At 32.4% G+C, this 18874-nt stretch overlaps 1 protein-coding gene across 1 annotated transcript; it reads left to right on the forward strand.

Annotated features, from left to right (window-relative positions):
* Positions 1–409: 409 nt before the first annotated feature.
* On the forward strand, positions 410–13408 carry LOC113398747 (uncharacterized). Its single transcript, XM_026637633.2, has 4 exons — positions 410–520; positions 4787–4968; positions 5303–5413; positions 13234–13408. The coding sequence occupies exons 2-4, from the start codon at positions 4814–4816 to the stop codon at positions 13376–13378; spliced, it is 411 nt and encodes a 136-aa protein (XP_026493418.2). The 5' UTR covers positions 410–520; positions 4787–4813; the 3' UTR covers positions 13379–13408.
* The last annotated feature ends 5466 nt before the right edge of the window (positions 13409–18874 follow it).

Consider the following 18874-nt stretch of genomic DNA (forward strand, 5'->3'; position numbering starts at 1 on the left):
ATAATATATAATAATATTAAATTGTAATTGTAATTGTAAATATATAGTATACGCGCCACGCACAAACAAGGAAGTAGGGAGAGGAGGGTAGGGAGAGTTGATCTTACCAAGGTAATAATGACGTACAACACATGCCATGTATTACATACAATTAAATAAAATTATATTCATAGCGTTAAACCGTCTCGCTACACTTTTCTAGTTCCATGTTATGTCATACAACAAATAGTCAACGCTAACAACATTTGCGTCAATCACATCCATTACAACAAGGGAGGCGTGTGGAGTAACAAATTTATTGAAAAAAAAAAAAACCATATAGAAATTTACGTGTCACATGTAATTTTTTATAACTATAACGAAAATGAAATACGGCGCGTATTTTGTTTTGATTTTGTCGACAATTATTCTTGAGTGCGCGTGTATTAATTCAACGGATCAGTGCCCTAATATAAAAACGTCATTAGGAGCGATACGAAAGAGAAGACATTTGACTTTTCCTGATGGCAGTAATGTAGTCGTGAGTAATTATTATATATTTCAATAAAGATAATGATGATTGTATTTCCAATATCCCTTGCCTGTAATTGTATGACACTCCTATACTTATACTGAAAGGTAAGGCTACTGATGTAAGGCATCCATCATCTTTTATTCTACCGCTAAACAGAAACACAATAATAACATCGAAATGTGACTTTATTCCGGTACGGGTGAGTGAGCTACAATGATTCTTTTGAACGTGTTCAAATGCCAAAAGCAAACATAATTTTTTTTATATCAAGAGAATACATAAATACATAGACCCATAGAGACCTGGGGTGTGCGAATCATTGATGGTGTAAGGAATGATAAATCCTAACAGTAACAATGTCTACAGTCGATGTTATCCTTGCCAGACAATCTATTCGCCGGTTATTAAATAAAAAAAAAAATGATAATCAAACCAACGAACATCGTATTTCATAGCTTTGCTTGTTAATTAAAATAAATCATTTGCAAATTTAAATGAATCCACATTCCTGTATCGCATTATACTATATTTCGTTGAAATAGTGCCATTTTGTAATGTTTCGGTTAATATATAACGTGTTTGACGACAGGTCGAGATTCTGATCAAATGTTGCAATTGAATTTAACTAGTTTAAATGTTTTGATGAATTTAAAATCCTCACGTTAGTTTTGCATATTACAAAGTACGTTTTGAAATGTTTAATTAAATTTACTATCATCAAATATTTGTTCTATTTCAATTTCATATTTTCAATTTACTTTGTAATAACTAATGTATTTTGACTACCTAACGTATTTTAAATAGATAGGTGAACGGGAAAATAGGTCACCTGATGGCATGTGGTCACCACCGTAGACATTGGCGCCGTGAGAAATATTAACCATTCCTTATATCACATCAACGCCTGCAGTTACATTGGGACACTCAACCTTCAATCAGGAATAATCGCAATGAGTGAGTGGTACCTACCCAGACGTACTTGCCCAAAGGTTGCCATCAAGTAAATATAATATAGTTGATTCATGATCTTTTTATTTGCGAGATTTTTTTCATGATATAATTAAATACAAGTATTTTATTTGATGATTTCGGGTTCAAACCCAGGCAGGAACAACTCAATTTTCATGTGCTTAATTTGTGTTTATAATTCATCTCGTGCTCGGCGGTGAAGGAAAACATCGTGAGGAAACCTGCATATGTCTAATTTCTACAAAATTCTGCCACATAAATATGCTCCAAACCTTCTCCTCAAAGGGAGAGGAGACCTTTAGCCCAGCAGTGGGAAATTTACAGGGTGCTAATGCATCTACACTTTCCATCAAGTGTGATGGAAGACAAACGACTATTCCATTACAAATATAAAAAAAAAGTTACATAATTTTGGCGCCAAATGTCATCTACGTTCGTGATTGCAGATTACGTTAATAAAATGAAATGAAAACAAAATCTGTCATAGGTTTCGAAATTCCTAAAAAATACTTTGAATAAATGCCAAGTTACGCGGGCGACCCGCTAGTATTAAATTACTATTCTGTTGGTATTAATATAAAAAACTATGATAACCCGGCAAATGTTAGTCTATCTGTGTACATATACCATGACGCCGATATCCTCCCGAAAGATTTCAGTCACGGCGGCAAATCTCAAGGGAGAACCAACTACGCAGGACATATTAAAGGCACTCCTCTCATAATCCGATTACATGGCAAATTCGACGTGCCCAGAAAGATTTCAGGCGCAGGAACAACGGCTTTACGTGTTTTTCTAGTCACGGTAGTATGTTCACACAAATTCCAGACTTCAGGTTGAAATTAATTTTTTTCGATAGAGAAACACAATAACATTTTATAATTTCGATCTGGCGTTTGATCCCAATCATCATGATCAGATGGATCAGTGGTCTTATATCTAGACACTAGATCAACGAATCAATTTGACCGGTGAAAAAGGTAATGAACGGCGGCGCCATCTAGTGGCAAGTTATAACAAATTAAATGATTTAATTAACGTTGAAAAGGAACTATTTACTCACAAAGGTGCGCAAGATCTAAGGTCTACGTCAAACTATTACTTAATGAATACGAATCAAATCTCATTGCATTTTAAGTCTTCTAAACAAAGCTAAATTACAGTCCCACCGTTCTCTTAACTTAAAATGGTAAATCATTTTGACCATATCTGAGTCCGGTACAGACTGTAAATAATCTTTATTTTATACTAATATTATAAAACTGATGAGTTTGTTTGTTTGGTTGAACACGCTAAACTTAGGTAAAATTGGTTCGATTTGAAAAAAACTGTTTAAGATAGCCAATGTATTGAAGAAGGTTATCTATAGCTTTCCTTGTTCAATTTTTGGTCGTAGTGTGTTGGTATAGCCAACTATACCATTAGGCTATAACCAGCAGGAGTAGTGTATCAATGAAAAATGTTGCAGAAACGGAAGGAAAAATATATAGGAGTTTCCGTTGCCTGCGCTGCGTAAATGGTTAAAGTTTCACAACAATCATGTATGTCAGAATCTGTAATACAGCCGAGCGAAGTCGGGTCGAGGACTAGTCGTTTATAATTTTAATATGAAACATATAGATTGTCAGTTTGAATTATAACAACTTGAATCTTAGTATAGTTGTAACTGTAGTTTATATAAGAGATTCAATAGTTCTTATATATAAAATGTATTATATATTATATCTTATAATATATTATATGGACATTCTACTTCTACAGAAAATAAGGCTTCGTAGCTTACGATGTTGATCCGTCGTAGATTGGTTGGCATTAGCAAAGAAATAAAATCAATACATTGTATTTTACTCCACTACAAAGCCAAAAGTATTGCGTTTACCAATTTTGGATACTTGTGTGCTGACTAACATCCTATTCAAAATATTCTTTATTCAAATGTATTAAAATAAATAGTTCAAAAAAAAAAAAATTAAATTGTTGAATTAAATTTTCTCCGGTTCGGAAAGTATAAATTCTACCGAAAAGAGCCGGCAAGAACCTCAGTACTCACTATTTCCCACCATTTTTATTACAGTAAATGTCAATAAAGTACAATTTTTATACACGTATATCCTGTCTAGAGATCAACGAATACTAAGTCCACGTCACGTAATACTTTTTTATCATTAATATAATATTTTATTGAATAACATGCGTTATTGATCGATGTTTTTTGACATGAGTTTTAATTTTTTTAATGGGACAAGTTAAAATAGTCTAATTATATCTAATCATAGAAACGAATGTCATGTCCCAGGAAGGATGGATTAGCTTTGTGAAGTCGGTAACGAGGTTTTATTACTTAATCTTCCCTCCTCGTGTCCATACAACGATCGTCCCCCTTTCTTAAAAAAAGGTTAATATTATTGTGAATATATAAAATTTTGTTGTAGACATATTGTGAAGCAACTGTAAGTATACGCACTTTATTAAAAACATCCCGGGGAGAGTCCCAAGCTCCAAGATTAAAAATAGACCGAACTGCTCTTTTTTTAAACCATAAATACTTAAAAACTAAAACGATTTAATTACTTGTAATAATTTTATAGGAAAATATTTACGGTGATATGAAATGTCATCAAAATAAAATATAGTTTTGGATTTATTTATATGAATATTTACTTCGAAACCAGAAGAACTTTGGTAGTCTTATAAAAAAAAATATTCCAAAATATTTAAAGATCAAGACGTATAATTCTACACAGGATTACGTAGATAATCAAAAATCTGGGGTTCGTTTACGTTAATCTCCAAAGAGAATTTAAAAACGTAATGGAAAATATTGTCAGTGGAAAGGAAGGAAAAGGTGCACGTGGCGCTTGTGCCTTTCTTCCTTTCTATTGATGATATATAATTTGATTCCTAATAAGATTAACTGCTGAATTATGTCTGTTTCTTCATTTTAAATAATCCAAATCATTATAATTAAATATTATAATAATTGAAAATTAAAAAATATTTGTAAACTCATCATCCTCCTGCCCATTTACAAGTAACAAGTAACATTTTTTCTAACCATATCGTCTTTCACACAATCCATCCATCGTTTCTTGGGGGATCAGCTACCTCGAGGGAAACCAGTTGTTGTCAAGCTGGTCTAAATTAACAAATCATTCAGATGAAACTCGATAGAGTTTGACTTAAAACTATGCCCGATTCTGAATTATTTGTAAACTATTCTTGAATAAAATAGTCTTTTGTTTGATTTGAATTAAGAACAATTTAATCTAGTTGCTGTGTTAATTGTTTTTATTTTGTTCTCAGCTCACGATCTCATTGGTTAAAGCTTTCATGACTCACGCACCGTCAGGCTGGAACATGGCGTTGGAGATTGATGTCATATTTCCTCTGCCTGATGCCAAGTTCACGAATGCTCATTTTAGGAAGAAATTGCACCATCGTCAAAAAAGAGAATTCTGGGAAAGACTTCAAAAAGCTATAGATTAGTAAGCATTACATTATAGTTTAAAGTAATAATTTTTAATGAAATTATATCATTATAATCGAAATTTATGTAATTGAAATATATTTTGTATGAATTCAGATAGATAAGTTTTCGATATCACTTTATATTTATTTTGTCAGTAAAACTTAAATTAAGTTATGCCGTGTTCAGTCGATCAATTTTAGTCAATCACTAATCTGAAGTGGTTTGAAGTGTCTGAACATTTTCAATTCTCATTCAATTTGAAATATCAAAAATTGGACAAGTATTATTGATTAAGTTTAAAACATTTTTTAATATGTTTTTAATGAAACATCAAAAAATATTTTTTTCAGTCACAATTTAAACGGCCGTGCATGTGTTTTAAGGAGCATTTGCGAAGCCAAATCTCATCTTGCTCCACCGGGAAAGTCGTTAGTCCACGATCTCCTTAGAGCTATTTTTACGTAAGTAACAATTTTATATAGTTCTTTCACCTTTATACTTAAGGGTGAAAAATGTATGTATTTATTTTTTATAATAAAGGTGGTATAGATAATATGGTAATATGGTATATGAATATGCCACATGATGGTAAGTGGTAGCCAAGTGTTTATTGATGACGTCGAAAATATATATTTTGTATTCATATTAAATAAAACCTTGGGGGCTATTATTGTGTCGATTACCTCAGTTATAACAGGAAGTTTAAATATCACACGTTGGATAAGCGCTGGATAATCGTACACTCCAAACCTTAAATACCGCTGCGTGTTATATAAATGGAAACACATGATTAAATATTACGTTAAAATCGGCAACAGATTTTTCCTTCTGCGGATAAATATCTATAATAATATTAGAGAGAAAGATGGAGCGTTTTGTTAATTTGAAGGTGTTACTCTCAGGAGTACCAAGTTGTTTTTTTGTGATAGGATGTAAGTATGGTAAATAAATATATAAACTATTTAAGCAGTAACGTTAAACGCAAGTGAAACCACTCCGAGCAACTAGTGTTTTATAAGTGTCAGCCAAGATTGACTATAAGAGAGGAACAGATAATCTTAATTAAAGATTGAGAGTTTCTAAACAAGCACAATTGAGTTTCGATGTGTTAATAATGATTTATAAACATGGAGATCTTGTGCAAATCTTATGGAAATCATTAATTAAAGTCCGCTACATATATATTTTGTGTGTGTGTGTGTGTATTCAACAATAAATAGTGGAAAAACTTTGTGAAATAAGTTCCACTCCTTCTCCGTTATTGGAGATGAAGAATTGCCTAACAGAAGAATATCATTTTGACTATAGACGATATAAAATGCTGGTATTGAAAAAAGAGCGTTTTACTGATATAAATAATCGTAGGTATCGGTAGACAATCACACAGGATAGAGCTCTCTATGACACAATTTTGTGTTTCCTTTCTATGATATTTAACACTAAAAGATCAAAATATAAATAATATAATGCTCTTTAAATATAAAATCACATTTATATTTCATATACAATAAAATTTACATATAATCTTGTATTATAATAATATCAACAAATTCTATCTACTCCCTTATTTAACATGCTTATTTATTTGAACATAAACAAAAAAAAAAACGACAACATTCGCTCGAAATACAACGACGTGTATTTTCATATGATGTGTTTCTCCATATCAAGTTAATTGCCTTATAATCCGCGTACGTGACGCTTATCTATACGTGTTTGGTGTTCTATTAAAGCAAAATATTAATTTCAATAGCGGTTACATACTAACAATAAGAAGTTCTCGTGAAAACTTAATTACTGTGACGGATTTTCTTTAACTCGTAATTCGAATTATTGATAAGATCATTGAAGATGTTATTGTATGTATTTTACGAGGTTCATAACGAGAAACTCATTACGCGTTTCCCCCACATGAAATTATATGTGGGACTCGCCGGTGTGGACTCACCGGAATACTGACTAAAAAACTAGCGCTGAAAAGACGGAGAAGACCATCTTCTCCGTCTTTTCAGCGGGCGCCACAGGATCGTATTCGCATGTTACCGTGACGCTCTGATGGTCGGGCCGCCTATACGGGCCTCCAATTCCTAGGGGGAATTCCCAGGGTACTGAGATCCTCCTAGTCCCTGCGGCGTCTCTTGAGGCGGGAGGAGAAGGTGGGCATAGCGATGCTTTCATTGAACGTCAAGCACAAATTGAACACGTGGAAATTCAGTGGTTCACCTGGATTTGAACTCTTTAACATAAACGTGTTCTAACCACATGGCTATCTAGGCTTATTGTATGTCATTATTTATTAAAAATATTATGAGTATCCTTAACTGGCTCCCCGAGGAGCCTAGTTGCCTTGCAAAGGTTTTTCCTGCGTGAAATGAAAAAGGTAATTTGTTTCTGGAAAAATAACCAAATAAAACCTTCCGCTCTATAAAATTAATAGAACTACAATGTTTAGTTTTTTTGAAAGAAAATTATATTTGTATTAGAGAATGTGATTTATCAACATATATAATTGTACAACTCACATATAATATATCATTTTTATAACATAGGTCAGTGGACGGGTGAATGGGCGAATCAGGAAACCCGATGATAGGTGGTCACCACTGCCCACATTAGCGCCGTTTGGAATTTTAACCATTCCTTACATTGCCGATGCGCCAACCATGGGAACTTATTATTAACTTATATCGTCGTTGATTTCTCATAAGTAATTTATATTATAAGTAAAATAATATAATATAATTATTAGCTACCCGTCACAATTTCATTCGGTTGAAATAAGAATTATATTTACTTCGCAAACTCAGTTCCACCTACGAGGCCCAATCTAAGCCAACCCTACTTGGACCTACTCAAATACACACAAAAAAATAATAATTAAAATCAGTCAAACCATCTAGAACGAGCTTAGTAACACACACACACACACAGAAGTTTACCGATATTTATATACATTTATTTGTATGGCAATTGAAAAGATATGAAAGTATTCAACTTTTCCTTGCGAAGCCGATAAATAGTTGAATTTTATTAATGTACGTTGAAATTTTGTTAGCTTAAATAATATTAATTACGTGTAGTGCTTATATAATATATTATTCAGATATGTACTTTTAATTATAACCATAATGGCGATGAATATACGTCATATAAATTTAGTAAATTTTTTATTCAATTTTTTTGATCATTAATAGCATAGTAAGGTTGAGAGGATAGGACGCAACGCATATGAGGTTTTCGTTTTATATATCTTCATCTACGGTAGATAAAAATCTTTCGTCTGTCAAAAGAAAGCCTCCTCCATATATTCGTTGACCATCAAAAATCAGCTCCATATCTCTATTTTTAACAGAAAATATGTTCACCCTACCGAGGGATAGATGAAATTCATAAGTCGTTCAATCAATACATATTTATTCAAGTATTGTGGAGTCATATTTGATTTTGATTTTATTCTATAATAGGTAGGTTTAAAGATATGCCACTACAGGGTGAGAAGTCACCACACCACACTGACACTGTAAAGGTATTAAATATTACCTACATCGCCAATACGTCCCAAACCTTGAGAATTAAGATGTCATGTCCCTTGTGCCTGTAACACTGGCTCTCTTCAAACTGGGACACTAAAATACTAAATGTTGCTGTTTGCCGGTAGAATATCTAATAAGTGTTCCTAGGCAATTACCGAGTATTTTTCTACCGATCAAATTACAAAGCATATATTTAAATTATTATAAATATTCTGTATGATTGCCTTATAATTAAATTTTATTTTGTATCAGGTTTCAATTTATTGATTTGCATAAAATACGATTGTGGTATTTGTTGAAGAATTGGAGTCTGATTAATGAAGGATGAATTAAAATTGTTTTGGCATGGAAACTTGGTTTTAAGTATTTCTTAAGTTCTCTTGTTTGTATAATGTTTGTTACGATTATCAATATTACAGTCGATATTATTATTATTATTAATGTGAAAGTTTGAATATTTATAACTTATACTTTATATACAAGATATCTAGAGCTGACCAGCGTTAAGCAGCGGACGAAATCATATAATTGCTCTAAATGCACAGTTGTTCTGTAATCTATGCAAAAAGCATCTCGAAAATATTATAGCGCTCTGAGATTTGAATGCAAAACAAACAAGCCGATGTAGCCGAATATCTTTCTTGAAGAATTTTTATTATTAATAATAAATAACTATAAGTTAAACTCCGATTTCGTTTAGCGTAAAATATTGGACAGAAGGACGAGGACGTTAAATGCAAACGTAGAGTAGAATTTGTCATATGCGGTTTGCGAGCCACTTGATTGATAGCACACAGGATAGTGCAGAGCCATCTACGTACGTTGTATAGAACCGTTTGATATCGAAATGGTCAACAGAATTTTTGACTGACGTTTAATTTTATTGTGTTCATAGCATTGCTGACAGAGTAAAACAGAACCACTCTATCTTGACCCGTGGGTCAGCGTTGTGAGCAAACTATCATGCAGTTTCCTTGTATATGAGCTAAGGGGTAAAAAAAATCGTATTCAGTAAGAAAATTTAAAATACTTCCGATATCATTTTGTGGAACGATTTCGGAAAGTAAAACAAGGTAACAGATTGTAAAGGTTCTTCTGCTGGTGAATATTTATCAAGCTGCTCCAAAGCGGATACATACGTCATACACACATGGCAAATTTTCATCCGACAAATGCAAGTTTCCTGCCTCATTTCCTTCACCGCAAAGCAAGAGATGAATTATGAACACAAATTAAACACATCAAAGTTCAGTGCTTACTCGGCAATTTTCTGTTAAGATTCACGTGTTCTAAACTCTCTTATTTATTCAGTTTTTTTTTAAGTTATAGTTTGATTCGCAATATTAATATCTGTGTCATTAGTGTGACTGCTAATCAAATTGGTTAAGTAGTTATGTAAATGAATAGAAAAAAATCGACGTCTGCGACTTTTTTTATATATTTAACACAATATTTTATGTTAAATATAATCCGTAAGAAGAAATTTGATAAATAACCAGATTACAATAATTTTTTAATCATATTAATTACAATCAGCAACATTTACAATGCAGTAACGTATTTTACAAAGTAAAAGGTAAACATTTTAAAGGCAATGTTTCACGTATCTAGTGAACCAGAGAAATGCAGTGAATCGAAAAATTTTGAGTAGGCGATGGACATGTTTCAGGAGGGGAGGTCACAGTTAAACGCAGTGCGATGCTTGTTAAAGTAAATATCTACGTTACTTAGCCAGTTCTCAGAAGTTTTCTATTTTTAAATTCAAACTATATTAAAGTCATTCTAAATGAATCAGCTTATCAAATAAAAAAATACATATTATTATTGTAGAAAAAATGTGTTTTTTTATTTTATTTTAACACACTAAGGCACCTTTTTAAATCGGTTCACTTTTTTGTATCAATTAATGGTATTTTACCGCCAAACAGTACCTTAGTAGTACTTAGTATTGTTCTGTTTCAATTCAGCACAGGATACATAACATCTTAGTTCCAAAGGTTGGTGGCGCATTGCTTATGTAAGGACTGGTTTACATTTCCTACAGCGCTAATGTCTATAGGCGGTGATGAGCGCTTACCATGAGGCGGCCCATTTGCCAGTCCACATACATACATCATAAAAATAAACAAGTAAATAATTATTAAAAACCAGTTATCCTTTTAATTTAAATTAACAACTAAAACAATAAAATAATCAACATTTGAAAATTTTACACATTCACCTTTATAAAAGTTTTTTTTTTATAATGTTGAAAGAATATACTTAAGGATACATCGCATGCGTTTTTGTTTTTTTTTTTTTAATATATACCCCCAAAGGCACATTTTATAAGTATGTCACTCAATATAATATATTTTTTATTGAAATGATTTTTTTAAATATCAATTAAATAAGTATTATAATTTGTATATTAAAGTTGAGTAGGCCTAAGGGCGACACTCAAATGAGACAGCGTCGTTAATGTACCACCAAAATATGAGTAAAAGTCGTATTTTGAAAGGCATCCAGTGCGCTGCCTTCGGGCTATATTTTAATGAAATATACATCACAATTCGCTTGTTATATCCATAAACAATTATTGAAAATAACCAGCAAGGTAAATGTTATAAGTAATAAGATTATGTCACCGTCGTTTAAGCCACTCGCGTGATCCTTGCAGTCCTTTGTTTCAGTAAATTTGAATCTTTCAATGTACACGTATACAAACTGCCATTTAAGCCAACGCCCATAATCACCACAATTGTCAATGAAGCTCTAATTATGGAATATTATTGCCTCCTCTGTCATGTTATCTCCATCAATTTAGTTCAAATAATGCAAACATACACTAGCTCACTCATCCTTTGGGGTTCTTTGTATCCTGAAAAATCTAACTTGGATGCCCGCAAATGTGAGCTAACCGTCGGGGCGTCCCGGTAGCATGTGCAAGCGATCCCCATATCCCCATAGGGGACAGAGTGGGTACCGGTGGTTTTTTAATGTGTATTCCGGTGAGCTGGGGTGTACCAGGCGTTCTCAGCACCGGTGAATCCTACACCCCCCCCCCCCGCACTTCATGTGACGGAAACGCGTAGAAGCGTTTTTCCAGTAAGAAAAAAAACAGGTTACTCATCCTTTAACATAGAATACTAAGTGTATTTGATGGATGAATAAAAGATGAATTGGTGACTATTTAGGCGACCCCGTATAACGTATAATTTTGTCCTTATGTGAGTCTTGTATACTTGTGTGCGTGTCTATTCCGATAATTATAATGCTGTCGATTAAGAGTGAATTTGGTTTAATATTTTTTAATAGTAGTTAACAAATAATGGTTAATAGGTTCAAACAAGAGCTGAGATGGCCCAGTGGTTAAAAAGTGTGCATCTTAACCGATGATTGCGGGTCAAACCCAGGCAAGCACCACTTTTTCATGTGCTCATGTACTCGTCGGTGAAGGAAAACATCGTGAGGAAACCTTCATAAGTCTAATTTCAACTAAATTCTGCCACATGCGTATCCAGCAACGCGCATTGGAGCAGCATGGTGGAATATGCTCCAAACCTTCTCCTCAAAGGGAGAGGCCTTAGCTCAGCAGTGGGAAATTTACAGTTTATTACTGTCTGTGTGCGCGTGTTTGTAGTTTCCAGCGTTATTAGCTGGAAGTTTTCATGACAAATAAGAAAAGGAACCACCACTGCTATTGTAAAATACGAAGCATTGAATTCTTAGTCGTCGAAGCACTCAGGGTGATATTCTCAAGGGACACATTCGAGTTTAAATCTTGTAATTCTTATATCCGCCATCTTTAAATTTTCATATAACATGATTTCATTGAATATCTTTGAAATTATTTTATATTGATATTTAAAAATATAATTAACAATTTATAACTTATTTATTACTTAAAAAAATATTCGATTTGCATACTGATAGTAGACTTGTCTACGAGTAGATTATAAGTATCCTTAAAATAACTGTTTCGAAGTCCCATGAGAAATAATTATGATAGATATAAATAAATATTGGTTCTCGATGAAATATAATACTTAGTTAAATATTAGAATTTAAGTACGTAAATAATTCATGAATATAATCTGTGATGCATCAAAATTTACTGAATTTGGTCTAAGCTATTGGTATTCCAAAGTAACAAATTTTTGCTTGAACGATTTCACGTTTCTATGCAGATTTTTTTTCTTTGTGTATTTTATGAAATTAAAAGGAGATTATGTCATTATCATAATAACATTCTCACAAGTCTCAGATTATAAAACAAAAGACGGAGCTCGGGCAACATTAAGAAACGGTCAAATTTATATACTTAAGGGATTAATATTGATTACTATACGTAAAAAGTACTGTCACTCTAAGTATCAATTATTTATTATTGACGTATCTGTTAAAAGAAAAACGTTAATTGCTACAAACACTATCGGAAATTTACATTCGCTTTTGATTTTTTATTCGCTTTTATTGCTTCACTGTAATGTACCAAACGCTCTTTCTGCCTTTTATTTATAATCTGAGGTACAAGTATTGCATTTCCACGATTCGCTGAAATGGAAATTTTAATTCTATACTTGCTAAACGATATCTCTTTTAAGGTGCAAAGTGCAATTAATATCAATATAATTTTCTTTAAATACCACTTCTAGTATTAACGATGCTTTAATGATCTATTTCAGTATCTCGTGATGAAACAGATTCAATAGTAGACGGTTGATTATTTATTTGCAGTTCGATAGTAAATATATTTTTTATTTCAGAGCTCCAGTAAATGAAGAAGATTTTACAAATGAAGTGGCCGACACATATGGTGAATTATTAGATCCTAGTTTCTGCGATCAAATCAATGACTGTCCGTTCTCTCTCCTTCATTTTACTTTATCGATGAACAGACAGAAACTCTGAGTGCAATTTAATATTTATAAAAAAAAATATACCAAGATTGTTAACACAATTATACCATTAACGCTTTCAATAAAAACTTTTTGGTCTCTGTAAAACGTTCTTGTTTTAAAAGTATTTGAGTTTATTTTGAAACATTATGTGATACTAAAATTTGTTATTTTTGTTAAAAATATGACGAATATTTAAATTAAAAAATAAATAATAATATAAGTTAATTTAGTGACGTCATGAATCATTGAACTGACTTTTGTTTTTAATGTTTAGATGTATCATTTTTGTTTGCGTCCGATTTTGTTTGTATTTTTGTGATAATATGTGGAAACTTGATCCGTTTTTGTATCTTTTAAATGTTTTAATTATTTATTTTATGATAAACTGGAAGTACTTACTCATTAATAAACAATATATAAATATAACATTTAATTGTTATACTATGATAATTTTAATGGATTTTCGAATTTACGATTTAATTAATAAGATAAATAACATTGTAAAGAAGAAAATATTCCTTAATCATTTTTCTATGCTACGTAATAAAATATCTAATAAATATGTTTAAAATAAGAAATTAAAGTTTAAGCTATTTTTTTAAACTAAACGTAAGTGTTTCAATATAAACTGAAAACTTAAAAACTCCTCTATACGGAGTGTTCATTTTCAGGGTTCTGTACCTGAAAATAGAAATAAAAAGAATACCTTCACGAATAAAACTGTTATCTAAAAGACGATCTCAAAGCTTTTTACTTCAGAAACGGGATGAGATATCAAGTCATAATTAACATTACATGATAAGGCATCCGGGGTTTTAGTGAAGCAAATTCTAGTCTAGGAACTAGAATAATATAACATTAAATCCAACTCACTCACAAACCAGTGAGTCGTATTAGGTATTGTTGACAAAGAATACAATAGCTTATGTGAAGTAATCGCTTATTTACGAACAATACTTATCTCTGTGTAATTTAATTTCGTATGTTTTTTTATATTATATGTATATATGTATTATTTTTGTAGGGATGAATTAGCATGCCTGACTTACACATATATATTTTTTTTTAAAATATTGGACAACATCACATACATTACTCTGATCCCAATGTAAGTAGCTAAATCACTTGTGTTATGGAAATCGGAAGTAACGACGGTACCACAAACACCCAGACCCTAGACAATATAGAAAACTAATGAGCTGTTTCTACATCGACTCGGCCGGAAATCAAACCCGGGACCTACCGATGAAAACCGGTGTACACACTACTCGATCACGGAGGTCGTCTATATATATATAAATATATATATTACATAGGTGGCACAACTGTATATGACCCATCTAGAGTCATGAAGATTGTAGTTTAAATCCTGACTTCTTGATTACTTAACCGGCTATTAATACTTTAGTCATGCAAAATTGTAACAATATAATTATCATATTGCAATTCAACGGCGAAATGCTGCTAGCATTCTTGCCACCGTTCCACGTGGTCAAGATTTATACAACTATATTTAAAGGGACAACACCACTGTGACGTCATTATATATGTATATATTCAAGGACTCTATGTTAATAATTCTTAGGTAAATAAAGATATATTAAAACCTAGTATCATTCAAAACCCTTGAAAACAGATCTTAGTACTATTATTCTTAAAGATAGTATTGTTTAGTATCCTTTGAATAAAAACGACGGTGCATCTTGATGATGTACAGAATAATATTCAAGAGTTTTTGAATATATGTGTTCTATATATCAGACGACGTTCTAAGCCGAGGTTCGCAGGAGACGTTATCAGAGCGAACGTCAATTATGAGCTTCTACGTGGGCGCCCCTTTTCACGGTTGAGTCTCAATATACCCCCTTTCTGGCTCCTTAAACGCCGTCAAGAAAGGCTGCAGTGTGAAACATTTCGAAAATAAAACCATTCACTTTTAAATTTAGTTGATTTTGTTGTCTCTCTTGGCTAATTTATTCGAACTATCAGAGATAAAATTTTGATATACAGAGCCTTTCAAAGATTATTTGATTAATGTTTTAATAAGTAAATGTCGATCAAATGTCTTCTAACGCTGGCTCAACTTACAATATATTTCAATGTAATTGCGAATAAACCCTGTAGCTATCCTGGCTAGATATATTTTTATGGAATTTATTTAATTATATTTGATCATTTATGTTATAATTCGTTGAACGGGCAACAACGAGATCTTACATTAACAGCCTGTAAATTTCCCACTGCTGGGCTAAGGCCTCCTCTCCTTTTGAGGAGAAGGTTTGGAGCATATTCCACCACGATGCGCCAATGCGGGTTGGTGGAATACACATGTGGCAGAATTTCGTTGAAATTAGGCACATGCAGGTTTCCTCACGATGTTTTCCTTCACCGCCGAGCATAATGAATTATAAACACAAATTAAGCACATGCAAATTCAGTGGTGCTTGCCTGGGTTTGAACCCGAAATCATCGGTTAATATGCACGCGTTCTAACCACTGGGCCATCTCGGCTCTACGAGATCTCAACGATCAATCTTAACGCGACCTTATAAAACTTAAATAATATATCAACTTTTAAACTTTGAAATGACTCTTTTTAAGAAATAGATAACTGAACTGCCTATTAGGTCACAAAATGGTAACCGCGGCCCTTGATATTGGCGCTGTAAGAAATATAAACCATTCCTTATAAGTTGCTGTGTCCCTTGTGCCTGTACTTATGCTTTAACCCCTCAAACCCCGCAATTGCTATATGGCAGAAAAATATCAGACGAGCGGGATGTACCCAGGGTTTGGAAAAATTATACCAACAAGTAAATAAGATATCTTTACTTATGAACGGTGTATTTCTAAAGTCGCGACTTACAAATAATTTTTCAGTTTGTCTTTTCTTAAAAATAACATCTACTCGTTACCATGAAGGTAATTATACAAGTATCAAGATTTTTTTTGGATTTTCTCGAGTACATTTTGCAATCCTTATTGGCCAGAAAAAAACTGACTTCATAAAATGAAACTGTTTTTAGATTGTTACATACTATATTTTATACAGATCAATTCAAAATGGATTATGAAGGTATGTCAGACGAAATGAAATTAGAATCCTTGTTCAACGGAACCCTGGAACCTCAACTTACGAACAAGATATAATATAATCGTATTTTTGCCTTTCGCAATCCTATACACTCATAAATTATTCAACTATACGCTTTGCGCCGGCAGCACTATACAAATCTGATTTCATCCTGATAATTTGAAGTGAATTAATAAAGACAGACTCCAGTAGGGATGTTCTGTTACAAAGAAACTCGAATCTCACTGCAGAACACGACTGTGAAATGACATAAAGTGATATTTGACATTGATTTTAATAATAAATTTATAGGATACACGTATTAAAATGGCGTATCAAAGTACCTGTCGCCTGTCAACATTATACGAGTGAGATACGAAATTATTTCTTACACAATCGCACTGCAGATGAAAATTGATAAAGTGCTAAATCGAGAAATTCAAATAAGGTGTAATATATTTGAATCTTCTTCCCAAACATCCAAACAACATGAGCGGGACTTATTCGATTACATCTGCTCTATTTATATTATAAAATATGTATCGATGTGTGTGTGTGTGTTTATATGTAGTAGTGGTATTGGTGAAAGTTTTTTTTTTTAGTTGTCTAGATTAATAACCCAATATTTATTTGATATTTTTAAAAATAGTATTATTTACTTTCGCTGTCTGTGCTTGCTTTGTGTGATATTATAATCTAGCTTCATTATTGTATAATAACGTATTGACTGTAATTACTCATGTGTGCTATATAAATAATGTAACTGTAACTATATATATAATATATATATGTACAAAAATTAGCTGTTAGACTTAAATGTCTTTCAATGTGTGGTTTTCAGTCAAGTCGAGCCAACACTTCTTAACTTATATGAATTAAGAACTTACTTAGGTCTTTATTCTTTAAGCGCATTGACCTATGTCAACGGCACTAGCAACTCAACAAAACTCTTAATAAAAACTGTAATAAAATAACTTTCAAGCCCCCACCGACTACGTTCTGAGCCGAGGTGCGATCTCATAGGAGACAGCCTCATGACGAACGTCACTCTCGAGCCCAAAAGGGTTCACCCTAAGGCAGAGTCTTAACACTCGCCCCAACGTACGGCGACGCTGTAAAGGCCAGTAGGGCCAACAGCAATACTCAATCCAGATAAAAAAAAAACTTTCAAGATATCCATTAGAAGTAAATTAATTAATACTTTATATAAAATTGTAAATCGTTTATCTATATTTTATAGATAAATCTATTGTGAGTTTTATTTACGCCTAATATGAATTATCTTTATTTGTGTGCGTATAAAGTGTGTGTGTGTGTGTAGATAAACTGTAATTTTAGTTCAACATATTTGTATGTATAGAAAGATATAGAAATATATATTATAGAAATAAATAATATTCAATTCTTTAAATAAATATTCTGTAGTCACCTAGAGTTCAATACGTTAAAATAGTTAAAATTTATATATTTTATCATACACACTTAGCGCATGGTAAAATTATTTATCATTTTTGATCACTGAATTAATTTTGATAAAATTTCGTGCGAAGTAATCTTGAACTTTTAGCACATAGGATATTTGAGGCGGTCATGAGGTGGATAGGGGGTTGTATACGATTTCTGAAATGTTTACGTAACAAATTCAATCCAAGGTAACGCTAGATTACAATACTTTGTTGTTTTTTTTTATGTTGAAAAATAATAGCTAGTTTATATTTCTATAGTAAAAATATGTTAACTACATTTTTCATAGTTTGTAAATTATTTTTATTGCAATTTGTTACAAATATAAGTAATTGTGCCCGAAACTAGATCGAATAGTTATTAACAATTAACGGTTTTACAAATAACAGTGAGGCAAAGTTTGCAGTACCATAGAATTAAGCAATCAAATTTTATATATCATGCTGCAGGGCTCCGGCAAAGATAATAGACCACCCCATCTGAACCCGTACGAGACTCGACTTTTGTCGACTATGTCCATCAACCATCATCAATATAAGTGCCTCAACCATACATGTGATGGTATCAAACCAACGCTCCAGCAGAAGAGTCTAGCCAAACAGATAGCTCTGAATGTCAACCGACTCCCATCCTTGCAGTATCCATTATTCGGCGACCTAAAAAAATGATGATGATTTGATTCCTTATGTATATTCGGTATACGTCATATTTTAATAAGGCAATTAGATTATTTGTTGAACGAGGGCAAAGCATTCATGTATTCTTCATTTAAACAGACTGTGTTATGTTATGGGTATATTTTTGTTTTGGTAAATTAAAAACGATGTTGGCACTTTGGTCAAAAGTTTGCCCAATTTTATATCCAAGATCAATATAGTACGGTCTAAGCGTTGTATTGGTATCAGTTAGCGACAATTTCTCTTTCAGTAACGGGTTCAAATATATGATAATTATTTGAACCGTTATCTT

The sequence above is a fragment of the Vanessa tameamea genome, chromosome 14, assembly GCF_037043105.1.
Source record: "Vanessa tameamea isolate UH-Manoa-2023 chromosome 14, ilVanTame1 primary haplotype, whole genome shotgun sequence".
Classification (NCBI taxonomy): Eukaryota; Metazoa; Arthropoda; class Insecta; order Lepidoptera; family Nymphalidae; genus Vanessa; species Vanessa tameamea.

What these genes read in the sequence shown, in the direction of transcription:
- LOC113398747 (XM_026637633.2), top strand. Translation starts at nt 4,814, where the DNA reads ATGACTCACGCACCGTCAGGCTGGAACATGGCGTTGGAGATTGATGTC. An exon ending in CTTCAAAAAGCTATAGATTA is followed by an intron (nt 4,969 to 5,302) that starts GTAAGCATTACA and finishes TATTTTTTTCAG; the next exon opens with TCACAATTTAAACGGCCGTG. An exon ending in CTCCTTAGAGCTATTTTTAC is followed by an intron (nt 5,414 to 13,233) that starts GTAAGTAACAAT and finishes TTTTTATTTCAG; the next exon opens with AGCTCCAGTAAATGAAGAAG.